We start from the raw sequence: 13,671 nt of genomic DNA, 5'->3' as shown, positions 1-13,671 counted from the left end.
GAAATTGAGTTTGACACCCCTGCTCTAGACATTAAACATCCTAAACTTTATTAATTATTATATCAATACTTTTTTAACAGCAACACTTTTAACTGTTTGTTTGAGATGAAGTGATACAATGGGTTACTATACTGTGATATTTAACATTTCCAGGGTTCTACAGTGGTGCTTCCTCTCTGGACGTGTATGATGGCCGTTACCTAGCTCACAGTGAGACAGTCATTGTGGTTTCCATGAACTACCGTATCGGTGCCTTTGGCTTCCTCGCTCTGCACGGCTCCCCTGAGGCTCCTGGCAACGTGGGTCTGCTGGACCAGAGGCTGGCCCTGCAGTGGGTACAAGATAACATCCATTTATTTGGTGGAAACCCCAAACAGGTTAGTTTCTCTCTTTTTTTTCTTGTCTAAGGTGCGATCTCGTTTTGCTCCTGGTTTCTAAATTGCTGGGGTTTTTTACCAAACAGGTGACCATCTTTGGTGAGAGTGCAGGAGGTGCTTCAGTAGGATTCCACCTTTTGTCTCCAGACAGCCGGCCTACCTTCACCAGGGCCATCCTCCAGAGCGGGGTCCCAAACTCCCCCTGGGCCTCAGTGAGCCCCGCGGAGGCCCGCAGACGGGCCACGCTGCTGGCCAAACTGGTTGGCTGCAATGGAGGCAACGACACAGAGCTGGTGGACTGTCTGCGTGGTAGATCCCCACAGGAGCTCATCGACCAGGAGTGGCAGGTAATGCAGACAGTCAGAAAACAGTGTTTGAGATTCACTTCATTCTCTTCCATACACACACATCAGGTCCAAATAAACTTGAGCAACAAATGTGGATTAATTAGCCGTTGAGGGATGTTTGAGGGATGTTTGAGGGATGTTTGTAATAATTTCAGTGACTAGTTGTTTTAGGAAATGATCAACAAGATGAAACTAGATTAATAGATGAAAGTAATTTTTAATTGTATTATAACTAGCAGAGTTGTTAATAATATTACTTTTGTCGGTAACGGAGTAGTGTAACGCGTTTATATTTACGTAACATTTGCGTGACTTGTGCGTCCACATGCAGTGCATAAACATGGCCGAGTCAACAGCGATAACTTTCGAGGGGTGGAGGTATGCCCATTATTTTGAGTTTGTCCAAAGAAAAGACAGGAATGTGACGGTGAGGTGCAAACTGTGTCCAGGCCAGAAGCTTTTATCCACTGCTGCAAACACCACATCAAACCTCAACAAGCACCTGCAAAGACAACATGCTAACGTGAAGCTAATAGCTAAGGACCCCCTAACCCAGAGTGAGGATGTAAACAGGGCCGCTCCCTCCGCAAAATGAAGCACCCTCCACAGTCTGCGTGATCTGCCTGTAGGGAGGGGCGGCCCTGCGAGTAAAGTAACGAGTAAAGTAGAGAGTAACGAAGTAAAGTCATATATAACTTTTTTTTAAAGTAATATGTAATATATTACTTTTTTTGAGTAACGACCCCATCTCTGATAACTAGTACCATTTCTTGACACTGTTTACAAATAAACCAGACAGGATTCAAGAACCATCAGTGCATTGATGCAAATCATATACACATCAAATATTGCCATAAACCCATCCTGCTTACGATTAATTGTCCACAACGTTCTAACACAACTAAATAGACACCGTCACAGTTTGGCAAAATCTCGACTTACATTTTTATTTTCTCTGGTATATATTGTCTGATTCAGTATATTGGAGGAATCAGTGTTTCCCAATAATCACCTAGGCAGCATGCCTTAAAAACTATAATATAATTATATTCATAAAAACGTTTTTACTTCAGAACAGGTTGATTGGCTTGCCCTTGCGGAACGCATTTCCTCTATGCCAGTGTTTTCATTTGAACTCTGCTATTTCTGTCTTGTCTTCATTTGATTATTTCCCGCTTGACCTTGGAGGGATGGTTACGTATGGAGTGTACCGCTGCAGCTTCCATATAGGTAGTCTATTGACAATCTTTAGGACTGTATAACCCCTAATCAGATATGCTGTTCCAACATAAAGTTGGCTCTGGGTACAGGTACAATTTAAATGCCAGCCCGACCCTGCAGCAATGTATCATATAATGTGATCAAATACCCATGGCACATACCAGATGTGCTAAGGTGCAGCACAGGTCTACACAGCATAGTGTAAGACAGCGGTTCCCAACCTGTGGGCCGTGGCCCCCTAGTGGTCCGCGAAGGCATTGCAAGTGGGCCGCCAAATAATTTCATTTCTTTCATTTTTTTTTCTTTTTTTTTACAGACAAACATGGACATAACAATAACATATAGGAGATGACATTCCCATCTCAGACAACAACAAAACAAAAACAGAATAAATAAAGATACTGTCAGTAGGATCATTTCACAAACAAAAATAGGTTGACAACCAAAAACCACCAAAAAGATACATGGCAAGCATATTTATTGTTCCTTTAATCACACTCTTCGTTAGAGCTCATTATTTCCCATTTCATCGCGTTGTCAGCCACCCTTTGATTTTTGTGGCAATAATTATTTTCTAAATAATTTTATTTTTAATCTACTCTTCAAACACCTTAAATTAAGATTACTCCTTGATTGAATTTTAAAAATATGTATTTTAGCCAGAAGAATAGTTGTATTTATTAACTGTGTGCGGTCTTCATCTAAAGCCCAAATACAATATATATAAAAGGGTCCATCTTCTCCCGCTTATCCGTGGTCGGGTCGCGGAGGTAGCAGTTCCAGCAGAGAGCCCCAAACTTTGTTTTCCCTGGCCACATCAACCAGCTCTGACTGGGGAATCCCAAGGCGCTCCCAGGCCAGCGAAGAGATATAATCCCTCCATCTGGTCCTAGGTCTACCCCTTGGTCTCTTCCCAGCTGGACGTGCCTGGAACACCTCCCTAGGGAGGCGCCCAGGTGGCATCCTAACTAGGTGCCCGAACCACCTCAACTGGCTCCTTTCGACGCGAAGGAGGAGCGGTTCAACTCCGAGTCCCTCCCGGATGACCGAACTTCTCACCTTATCCCTAAGGGAGACACCAGCCACCCTGCGGAGAAAACCCATCTCGGCCGCTTGTACCCGCGATCTCGTTCTTTCGGTCATGACCCATCCTTCATGACCATAGGTGAGGGTAGGAACGAAAATGGCCCGGTAGACAGAGAGCTTTGCCTTCTGGCTCAGCTCCCTTTTCGTCACAACGGTGCGGTAAAGAGACTGCAGTACCGCTACCGCTGCTCCGATTCTCCGACCCACCTCACGCTCCATTGTTCCCTCACTCGAGAACAAGACCCCGAGATACTTGAACTCCTTCACTTGGGGTACTTATGTAAATGTAAATTCAATATTTGCCGCCAAATAATTTGCAAAACATTATGATTTGAGTGGAAACATTTTCATTATTAAGACTTTTTTTTATTTTAACCTATTTTCCTTTCTCTTTCTTGATCCTCCTTAGCAACGGTCATTACAGTCCTTGACAGCGGTCTGTTCTTCTGGATTTACAACGTGTCACATGTTCTGAATTGACCAGAACTTTATTTAGCCTCCATATTGTTTATGGTTGAATGTGGGCCGCGAAAACATTTTAGATTCTTGAGTTGAAAAAGGTTGGGAACCGCTGGTGTAAAACACAAGTGAATGGTAATGCTGGCCTGGATGCAAGGGCCTTCTGGGAGTTACTAGATCAATCTTGTGAAGCTCAGATCAATTCAGTACTCCATATTTCATCCTTTCTGAGCAGGTCCTGCCGTGGTCCGGCCTCTTCCGGTTTTCATTTGTCCCTGTTGTGGACGGAGAGGTCCTGCCCGACACTCCCGAGGCCATGCTCAGCTCAGGCAACATTAAAGACACTCAGGTCCTGCTCGGGGTCAACCAGGACGAGGGCTCCTATTTCCTGCTGTACGGAGCGCCCGGCTTCAGCAAGGACAATGAGAGCCTCATCTCCAGGGAGGACTTCTTGGAAGGTGAAGTCACTCAGCTGTAATGGATGGATAGAGAATATTGTAGAAGGATTGTTCAACTGGTTTATATGATTGATGAATTTAATAGTTCTCTTTTACTGTGACTAATCCAGAGGTGGGAAAAGTACTCAGATCATGTACTTGAGTAAAAGTAGAAGGAATACTCTGTTACAAGTAAAGGTCCTGCATTCAAAATTTTACTCAATTAAAAGTACAAAAGTATAAGCATCAAGATATACTTAAAGTACTCATTGTGTAGATTGGTCCATTTCAGAATAATGATAATGTGTTGATTATAATGATTGATCATTAAAGTGTTATCAAAGCTGGTAAAGGTGCAGCTAGTTTTAATGACTTTGAGTGAAGTAAAAGTACACCATTTACCTCTGAATGGTAGTGGACTAGAAGTACAAAGTAGCAAAGATTTTAAATACTCAAGTAAAGTACAAGTATCTCAAAATTGTACTGAAGAACAGTACTTAAATGTACTTTACACTATTGGACAAATCAGAGATTTGCAGAAAATCCACACGTTCAATTTCAAGCTTTCTGTACATCACCCCACATCACAGCTGAAGTAGTACGTTTACAAAACCTTTACTGTGCCAGGTGTGAAGCTCAGCGTGCCACATGCTAACGACATTGGCCTGGAGGCCGTGGTGCTGCAGTATACGGACTGGATGGATGAGAATAACGGGTTGAAGAACCGGGAAGCCTTGGACGACATCGTGGGCGACCAAAACGTCATCTGCCCGCTGGCACACTTCGCTCGCTCCTACGCCCAGCACAACGCCCTGAAGTCTAACATGGGAGGAAACCCACAAGGTAAGATATACGAGGGTGGTCCAGTTTGGCCCTCTTTTCCTCATAAAGCCAGAACTAATCAGGCAGGCTGTAATTCATCTGAAACCTACAACATTTGCATCATGTCTGAGATCCTGGGACAATAACTCTGATGCCTTAAGATTTACAGTTAACAATAAAACAATATTGTATAAAGAATTCACTCTCCAGAGGAAGATTGAAATGGGAATTTTGCTGTATTGTATCATGTATTGTAAGTGGCTTATATAATATTGTTATACTAGGGAATTTTCTATTTTTCAAAGGGCTTATATTGTCCTAATAGCTTATCGTTTTATATCATCTGGAACCAAGGAATGAAAATATCCCAAACTAAAATGTCTCATTTTCTATATTTTTACCTTTTCCAAACAATTGATCATATATCTAGATAATAAGATCTATTATAATCATCTATATCTGCAGTTAAAGTAACAAACGCATTGTTTAGACAACTGCAATAACTTCATATGTTTATTCCTTTTGCTCTAAAACTCAAAATAAACCCCTTAATTTATTAAGTTAGATGAAAACAAAGACTGACAATATATGTTCTCTTCAAAGCCACCAGACCATATTTAATGAAACAGTAATTTTTCCTTGCTGATAATTTCATAATACACTTTATTCAAACTTGACAGAAACCAAATAAATATATTCAAAACCGTCTTTGTTGGCCTTCCCTCTGTTCCAACAATCACCACATCTTGTTTGAGTGTTTAAAATAGTCTAAATAAGTAACAGATATCAAAACATCCACTAAACAAATTCTTTACCAGCATCTGCAGAATGTGTTGGTATCACACCATTTCTATAGGGTCAAACTAACCAATGGTCCTCTTCTCCTCCTGCTCCTGCTCCAAAGGCCTCTACCTCTATCTGTTCGACCACCGGGCGTCCAACCTGGCGTGGCCCGAGTGGATGGGAGTGATCCACGGCTACGAGATCGAGTTTGTGTTCGGGCTGCCCCTGGAGAAGAGACTTAACTACACCCTGGAGGAGGAGAAACTGAGCCAGCGCATCATGAGATACTGGGCCAACTTTGCACGAACTGGGTGAGGCCTCACAGACTTGAGAATGAATGTACTTATCAACTGTAATGAGCAGCAGAGAGAGAGAGAGGGGGGGACCAGAGAGGACAAACCAGTCCATCTTGATTAGGTTGCTTAGCTACAGGGTGGATGAGGTGGTCAGTTATAGATCACAAGTCACTCAGTCTTGCTACTGCAAAGCAAACCTCCATCTCTGTGGTTGAAGTCGAATGATAGATACTTCCGGGGAATCCCAAGGTCTATCCAGCTGTGACGCCATTGAATTTGTTTGGTCTACCATTTTGATCCAGATTCAAATACACCCCCAAATAAATTGGATGGATTTAAATGTGGCAAAGATCAAAGTCTTTGCCAAGTCTAGTGATGTTGCTCACTTTTCCATGTTTCCTTGTTTAGCTCCACCAGCACTTAAAATGTTCTACTCATGCAGGGAAATATATCAGTATCAGATTGATTGGCACAAAACAGACATTCATGGTCCCCAGAGGATGAAGCCCACATTGGTAACGCTTTGACTGTGCATCGAGCACAAAAATTATGTCAAAAACATTATTAGAACAATATTTTACTATATTAAAATATATCAAAAATATATCAAATATCAAAACAACAAAAATACATTTCCCTCAGATCCAGATGTCCTTTGAGTTTTTCTGATTTATTAGAGATGATAAGCTGCTTAAAATCACCATTGTCATTTGGACATTTTAGCATTTGATTAGCATTTAGCGCAGAGGAGTGCTTTGCCTAAGCACACAGCATGACACTCACAGCTAGAGGTCTCCTAACAGGTAGATGTTAGGGAGAGGCAAGGTGGACCTTTTAAAGGGTAAACCTCACCCGCTGAGGCCAGATATATCCTGACATTTAGATCAGAAATAATTAGCAAGTACATGCTTTTCATTCATCAAAACAACCCCACATATTTTGTTCATATCAAAATGATGGTTCTGCCCTGCCATTACTGTAAATACATTCCTTCTGTCTCTACACAACTGGAGATTTATTTATGATTCTAATCAAATTATGTCTGGACTTTTTTTTTCTGTCTGAGCAAGTGAGTAATAGCCCTGCGGCAGAAACGGCAGAATGCTGATGCAAAGCTTTTGATTAAACTGCCACGTACTGGACTGATTTCCTTCCAGTCAGTCACAGAAAACAGCTTCAGGTTCAGATGTGTCTTCATAACTGCTTGAAAGACGCTTCAATATGTGTATATGTGCATTTCTGTTACTTATACGCATAGTTCTACTACGTCATGAAGTAAATATTCAAACTGAAAAGAGGTTTATGTGTGACATTGGTAATGTTTCATGTCAACATATAGTTAACTTCCTAATTTCTTAGTTACTATAACCAACTGATTTTTGATTTAGCATCTACTATTAAAACCATTGGAAATAGGTTAGGAAATATCTGTCAAATCAAGAGCAATCACCTCTTTAAACAGTCATCTCATGCTAACATCACAAGCTAGCATGATTTCAAAAGATACCATTTCAGAAGCATAAAAAACATAGATTATTCAAATGTACTGTATTTTCTAGTACTGACAATGGTTGGCTTTTGAACTAGCTAGTTTTACCCGAGTGGACCTAAGAAACAAGCAATGAGTGTATTTGTTATGTATATATATTCTTAATTGTAACTCCTCCTTGTCCCTGTACTTTGTCCTGCAGAAATCCCAATGTGAACCATGACGGGATGATGGACAGCAAGAAGCGCTGGCCTCTGTTCACCGTCAGCGAGCAGAAACACGTCGGACTCAACACTGAACCAATGAAGGTCCACAAAGGGCTGAGGAATCAAATGTGCGCTTTTTGGAACCGCTTCCTGCCACGTCTCCTCAACATCACCGGTAAGCACTACTCCTTAACACTTCTTGTACTTTCAAACATGACGTATGTACTGAATACAGATCAATACTAGACATTATGTTCCCAATGGTATTCCAAAAAGCCAGGTCAAATATGTATGGATGTCAATGAATTTTGGCAAAGATGTTCACCGTCCCCAGGAGATGTTGGTGATCCCCTCACTTTCCACTTTTCAATTTCAGCTCCACCAGCAGTTAAAATGACATATATGAGTATCACCCAGATTGATTGGTGCAACATTTGGTACAAACATGCATGGTCCCGAGAGGATGAATCCCACTGACGCTCTGACTTTTTAGCATTGTCTACATTTTTATTTGAGCAATATTTTATTCCAACAAGCAAAGAGTAAAAAAGAAGAAGGATATCGGCTGGGGAAAATAAAATAATAATAACAAAGGCCAGATAAAAAAATCAAATGTTTACATCTAGATATGTTTAAGATATGTAAAGAGCTGGACATTTTATTTGGTAAATACAGCATAAATGTAGGCTACTTGTAGGCTACTTACAATGTAGCCTACATTTCAATAGACCGTTCAAAGTTAACTTTATTTTATCAATCTTCTGTGTGTGTGATACAGGCAGGCAGATCTAAATCCTGTTTCTCACCTATCCAGAGGAATACAAATAAAGATATATGTGTAACTGTATACCGACATACAGACCTGTACACTTACTTATATATAAAGTATGTACTCATACACAATGAAACATAGACACATATTGTATATATACATATACACACATTAAGAGAGATAAATAAAAAGACACAACTGTCTATATATACAAACAGTTGTTGTCAAGCTAACGTCAAAACTTCCTGACATCTCCTGCAGATCTTTTTCAACAACTGCCTTTTTCTTACAAAAGTAAACCACATGGAGGGTGGTGCTCTTTGACCTGAGGGAACTGTCCCTTTTCATTTGAAGAAAGGGATGGGGGTCATTGGCAGGGAGGTTTGGACTACATTACATTACATTGCATTTAGCTGATGCTTTTATCCAAAGCGACTTACAATAAGTGCGTTCGACCGACAAAGTACAGACTTGAAGAAAACAGAATCATATAAGTACATCAGGTTTCATAGAGCCAAAACATTTCAAGTGCTACTCAACTGGCTTTAGATAAGCTAGTCCTTTATTAGTATACAAGTGCTTTGTTGATAGTTCTATCTAGAAAAAGATGCATGAAACTGTCTTGAAATTCGCACCCAAACAAAACACCAAGGACAGGCTGTGATTCTGACATGCATAACGGGCAACATGGCTCCACTTTCCTCTGTGTCTCCCCTCTCAGACAACATAGACGAGGCAGAGCGCCAGTGGAAGGTGGAGTTCCACCGCTGGTCCTCCTACATGATGCACTGGAAGAGCCAGTTTGACCACTACAGCAAGCAGGAGCGCTGCACTGACCTCTAAGAGAGAGAGAGAGAGAAAGACGGGGAGGGGGGGGGGGGGGGGCAGAGAGAACAAGCCGTGGCCATTTCCCTCCATAGCCCCCTCAGTGAAGTCTAACTTCATTCAAACATTTCCTTTTTTTTCTTCTGTTTCACTCCACACACAGGCACTGTTTATCTTTATTTGTATTATTTATACTATTTATTTATGTGTTATTTTTATTTATGTGTTTCTCTGTGGAAGCTAAGAAAGGGCTATGGAGGGAAGTTGTCATCAATAAGGAGGAATATTAGAAATGTCAAAGATGTGTCATTACCTCGGGTGTGTGTGTGTGTGTGTGTGTGTGTGTGTGTGTGTGTGTGTGTGTGTGTGTGTGTGTGTGTGTGTGTGTGTGTGTGTGTGTGTGTGTGTGTGTGTGTGTGTGTGTGTGTGTGTGTGTGTGTGTGTGTGTGTGTGTGTGTGTGTGTGTGTGTGTGTGTGTGTGTGTGTGTGTGTGGCTTGAAAGCCCCCAGTTTAACTTAACAGGCCCATGACACTGCAACACTGCTGGTTCACTGTGTGTTCTGTTGATCTTCATCTCTTGTTTTTGAGGATTCCTTCTTTCCGACATATCAGGGTTTTTTGTTTTTTGGACTCAACAAAACTGTTTGTTTGTTTTTTGGACTCAACAAAACTGTTTGTTTTTGGACTCAACAACACTGTTTGTTTGTTTCTGTCGATGCCTTTTTTGTTCATGATTACTATAATGACCGCTATTCCCATTTGCTGCGTGTTCTGCTCCTTGTGTATTTCTCTTGTGGCAAAGCCATAAGCTGGGTATTTTGTGTGGAAACGCTCCATGGACTATAACTGTTTGGTGCCTAATTTATATTTTAGAAAGTTCACCTAAATCTGCTTGACCTTTGTCAGAAATAATTCATTTTTGATGTTAATGGCACTCTGTCAGCTGTTTAGTACCATACCTCTCACTGTCTTATTTGCATATCAGCATAGATCAACAGAAATTGGGTAGAGGGGGTGGGCAGAGGAACTGGAAATGTCTACTGATAATGTAAAACTGGGAAAATGTGTTCAAATGGCCCTGAATGGTAACAGCTGCACTCTTGAGTTAAAGTGAGGCATTTCACTTCGGCCACTGTGACCACTGTTAAAAACAATTCATCCATTTGAAAATGTTTTTTTAATGAATTGATATTTAATCTATTCATATTTGCAGCTTTACTCTTTAGACATTTTAGACTCTAATTTGTAAAGAAAATATAATGTAAAGAAATGTCACTTTAAAGCCACTATTTAAGCATTTCAAACTGCCTAGCGTTAGCATTATTGGGTGATAGCATTTGGAAATGGCAAAAACCGGTACCCTTCAACCAAAAAATAAATGTAATACTGTAATAATAATCCTTTGTTACACAATCTGTACGAAGATGATCCCTGTGAGGATACATTTGTACTACATTTTTAAATGTTTTACATTACAGAGTGAATCAGTTGCTTTATGAAGGAATCCCTTAAAGTTAACCCTTTAAACATACAGTATAATGTGATGAACTCTAAATACTTTTGTGTGCGTCTTTCAATCCAAATCTGTTTGGGGGGGATGTGATAAGCAGGAGCATCGCTGTAGCTGTGAGGTCACTGAGGTCATGTGACCTCTGTCCTTGTCAAATCTTGTTCACAGCCCTGTTCAGAAACCACTTTTGTTCCACTGCACTGAATTTCTTTGAGTGAGTGTATGCGCTGTCTTAGGTGTGTGTGTGTGTGTGTGTGTGTGTGTGTGTGTGTGTGTGTGTGTGTGTGTGTGTGTGTGTGTGTGTGTGTGTGTGTGTGTGTGTGTGTGTGTGTGTGTGTGTGTGTGTGTGTGTGTGTGTGTGTGTCATCCACTCAGTGTCATGTACAGCTGTGATGTATTCCAATAACATTTCACCCCTCTCTGTTTGGTACAGTCCTCTCTGCTTTTTTATTCGTTTTACTTTTGATCGTACCCTCTCTTTTTGGTACAGTCCTCTCTGTTTTTTTTATCGTTTTACTTTTGATCGTCCCCTCTCTGTTTCTTTACTTAATTCGCTGTTTCCACCAGCTCTCCTCTCCCTCCCCATCCTCCCTCTCCTCCCGCAGCTGTTCCTCTCCACCACCACCGCCCTTTTGGCCTTCTTTCCGCCTCTCAGTCTTCCTCCCGCTTCATCTTCCTCTCTAATCACCCTCCACCCACCCTCCTGCCTCTCCCACTCTCTTCCTTTCATCCTTCACCCTCCCCACTCATATCCTTCTCCTTCCACCCCATCTAACTTTTCTCCTCTTCATCATCTCTCTTTCCTTCCTCATCCATCTCCTCGCTCCCCTCCCTACTCGGCCTCGTCCCCTCCCCCATCGCTCTCCTCCGTCCTCCTGCTTTCTCGTTAGTCTAATGGAGGCAGAGTAATTCACTCAGCAACGGGGTAATGTGACAGAGCGCTTGCTCAGCCTCTGGCCTGCCAGCCAACACTGGATGGATGGATAGATGGAAAATGGAGGTGGAAAGGTACAGAGATGAGCCAAGGAGAAAGGGACAGAGGAGGAGGAGGACAGGGGGGGGGGGGGGGTGGAGATGTGATGGAAAGATGAAAAGACAGTCAGAAAAATACGTCATTGCATAACTCTTCTCCTTCGAAAGAACTGCGTGTGAGTTTCAGCTTACACTGTGTGGCAGTGAAGATGAATTATTAAAACGTAATTAAAAGTTGAAAACATCCCTTACTTAATAATAAACAAAAATATCCTGCTTATATTGCCCATACCACATAATATAACTACATCATTTCAATGTAAGTGATGTAGAATATAACAACAAACCAACATACAATCATTTTTTTTACCCAAAACCATTGCCTTAAAAGGTATTTTACACACTGGACTTATTTATATAGATTTACTTTGTTTATTTTTTATTTGTAGAATTCAAATCTGCTAACAGAGAAATAGACAAAAATGGTTTAGTGGATTTGAGCCCTGAAAGTCCTGAAACTGGATATGTTATGTGCGTTAATATAATAACTTCCATATAATACTGTATGTACAGGTTATTATTTTATTTTTAGTGTATGTGTTATTGTCTTGTGAGAACAACATGTTTTGTTGTTATCTGGTTTGCAATACACATTGATCTTGTGTACACCAAATATTAACCTGTGCAAAACTTCCATATGTGGTGTGCACGTTATTGTTGTGTGGGAACAAGATAATCCACAAGAAAGATTAAAAAATCTTTGAGAACTTTGGTGGCTTTCCAAGAAACAATTCAGTTAGGACTTCAAATGCCTCCCCCCCCCCCCTGAGAGAGTGTGTGTGTGTGTGTGTGTGTGTGTGTGTGTGTGTGTGTGTGTGTGTGTGTGTGTGTGTGTGTGTGTGTGTGTGTGTGTGTGTGTGTGTGTGTGTGTGTGTGTGTGTGTGTGTGTGTGTGTGTCACTGTACCTGTCTGTTAACCTCTTTGCCATTTTTCTGTATTAACAAGGAGGGAACTCAATCAGCGCTCTGATTGGCTGAATGCCGTCCCAGCAAAGTGTCTCTGTTGGCATGTAAAGCTCCTATTTATGGACCGGAGTAGATTAGTCTAGCTTTAAAAAGAACTAAATATGAATAAAGGATTGTATCTGATGTCTAAAATACCAGTGAAGAATGCATGTGTGACTGGCTGTGTGAGTGACAGCTCCTCTCATCCAATGGGAGACCCCCGCTTAAGCCCTCCTTCCCCTGCCCTCCTATCAGATCCTTGTGCATGTCCTTCCAGTATATCCTTCCAAACTTGGACTGTTATTTTCTGTAAAATTTGTACTTTTGAACAAAACTATTATCAAAGTGAATAATATAACTCTAATGTGTACGTTTAATGTTAGCAATAAATATATCAGTAAAGGAATATATTTGATATTTAAATACAGTGAAAATATAACGTGATTAAACAACAATGATGATGGATAGAGGTTGTGTTTTAAAAGCAATATTATTCTGACAAAAAATGAGTGCCATAAATCCTTTTTCAGTTTGTTTGACTTGGTTTCAGTCCTCTGCCTCATCGTTGTTTGTTCCAGTCACCAGTACTGTACGTCTTGAAGGCTTCTCTTCCCATGTCTCTGTGTATCATGAATGCTGACTTGGTTAAGCTATAGCAACAGAAATAAAGACACCCTGCTGCTTCTGTCCACACTGAGCTGTTATTGAGTCCAGCATGCACCAACAGCTGTGTCATTTTCTGAAAAAAGGCGAAACAAATATGTAAATGTATAAAGAATCATGGTAATTAAAGATACCATGTCAACATTATGGGATAATTATGGGACTTGCCATGACTATTTTTATTTTTATCATCAATTATGAACCAGTTTTGTAGACCCCAAGGGACACATGAGAGGAAAAAGAGAAGCTCGTGTTTCCAGACATAATGTAAGATTTTCCTTTACTCAGGATGTTGGTTTCATGCTGCCCCCTAGTGCATTTTCTCTGTACCTAGAGCAACTTCGTTCGGAATGTTGTATTGTATTAAACCTTGCACTGATTATCGGCTTATCCACATTTCCT

The 13,671-nt window shown here is 40.9% G+C and overlaps 1 protein-coding gene across 1 annotated transcript in view; it reads left to right on the top strand.

Moving 5' to 3' along the window:
• Positions 1 to 13,295, top strand: part of ache (acetylcholinesterase (Yt blood group)) — a 37,382-nt gene extending 24,087 nt beyond the window's left edge. The window contains exons 3-9 of the mRNA XM_079669702.1: positions 154 to 377; positions 464 to 724; positions 3,726 to 3,948; positions 4,555 to 4,770; positions 5,654 to 5,843; positions 7,520 to 7,698; positions 9,017 to 13,295. Of these exons, the coding sequence (XP_079525828.1) occupies positions 154 to 377; positions 464 to 724; positions 3,726 to 3,948; positions 4,555 to 4,770; positions 5,654 to 5,843; positions 7,520 to 7,698; positions 9,017 to 9,138 (1,415 nt within the window). The 3' untranslated portion in view covers positions 9,139 to 13,295. The remainder of the gene's footprint in view (positions 1 to 153; positions 378 to 463; positions 725 to 3,725; positions 3,949 to 4,554; positions 4,771 to 5,653; positions 5,844 to 7,519; positions 7,699 to 9,016) is intronic.
• The last annotated feature ends 376 nt before the right edge of the window (positions 13,296 to 13,671 follow it).

Source organism: Notothenia rossii (genome assembly GCF_949606895.1).
Source record: "Notothenia rossii genome assembly, chromosome: 3".
Lineage (NCBI taxonomy): Eukaryota > Metazoa > Chordata > Actinopteri > Perciformes > Nototheniidae > Notothenia > Notothenia rossii.
The sequence above is the reverse complement of the archived record's forward strand: the minus strand, read 5'-3'. Positions and strand labels throughout refer to the sequence as shown.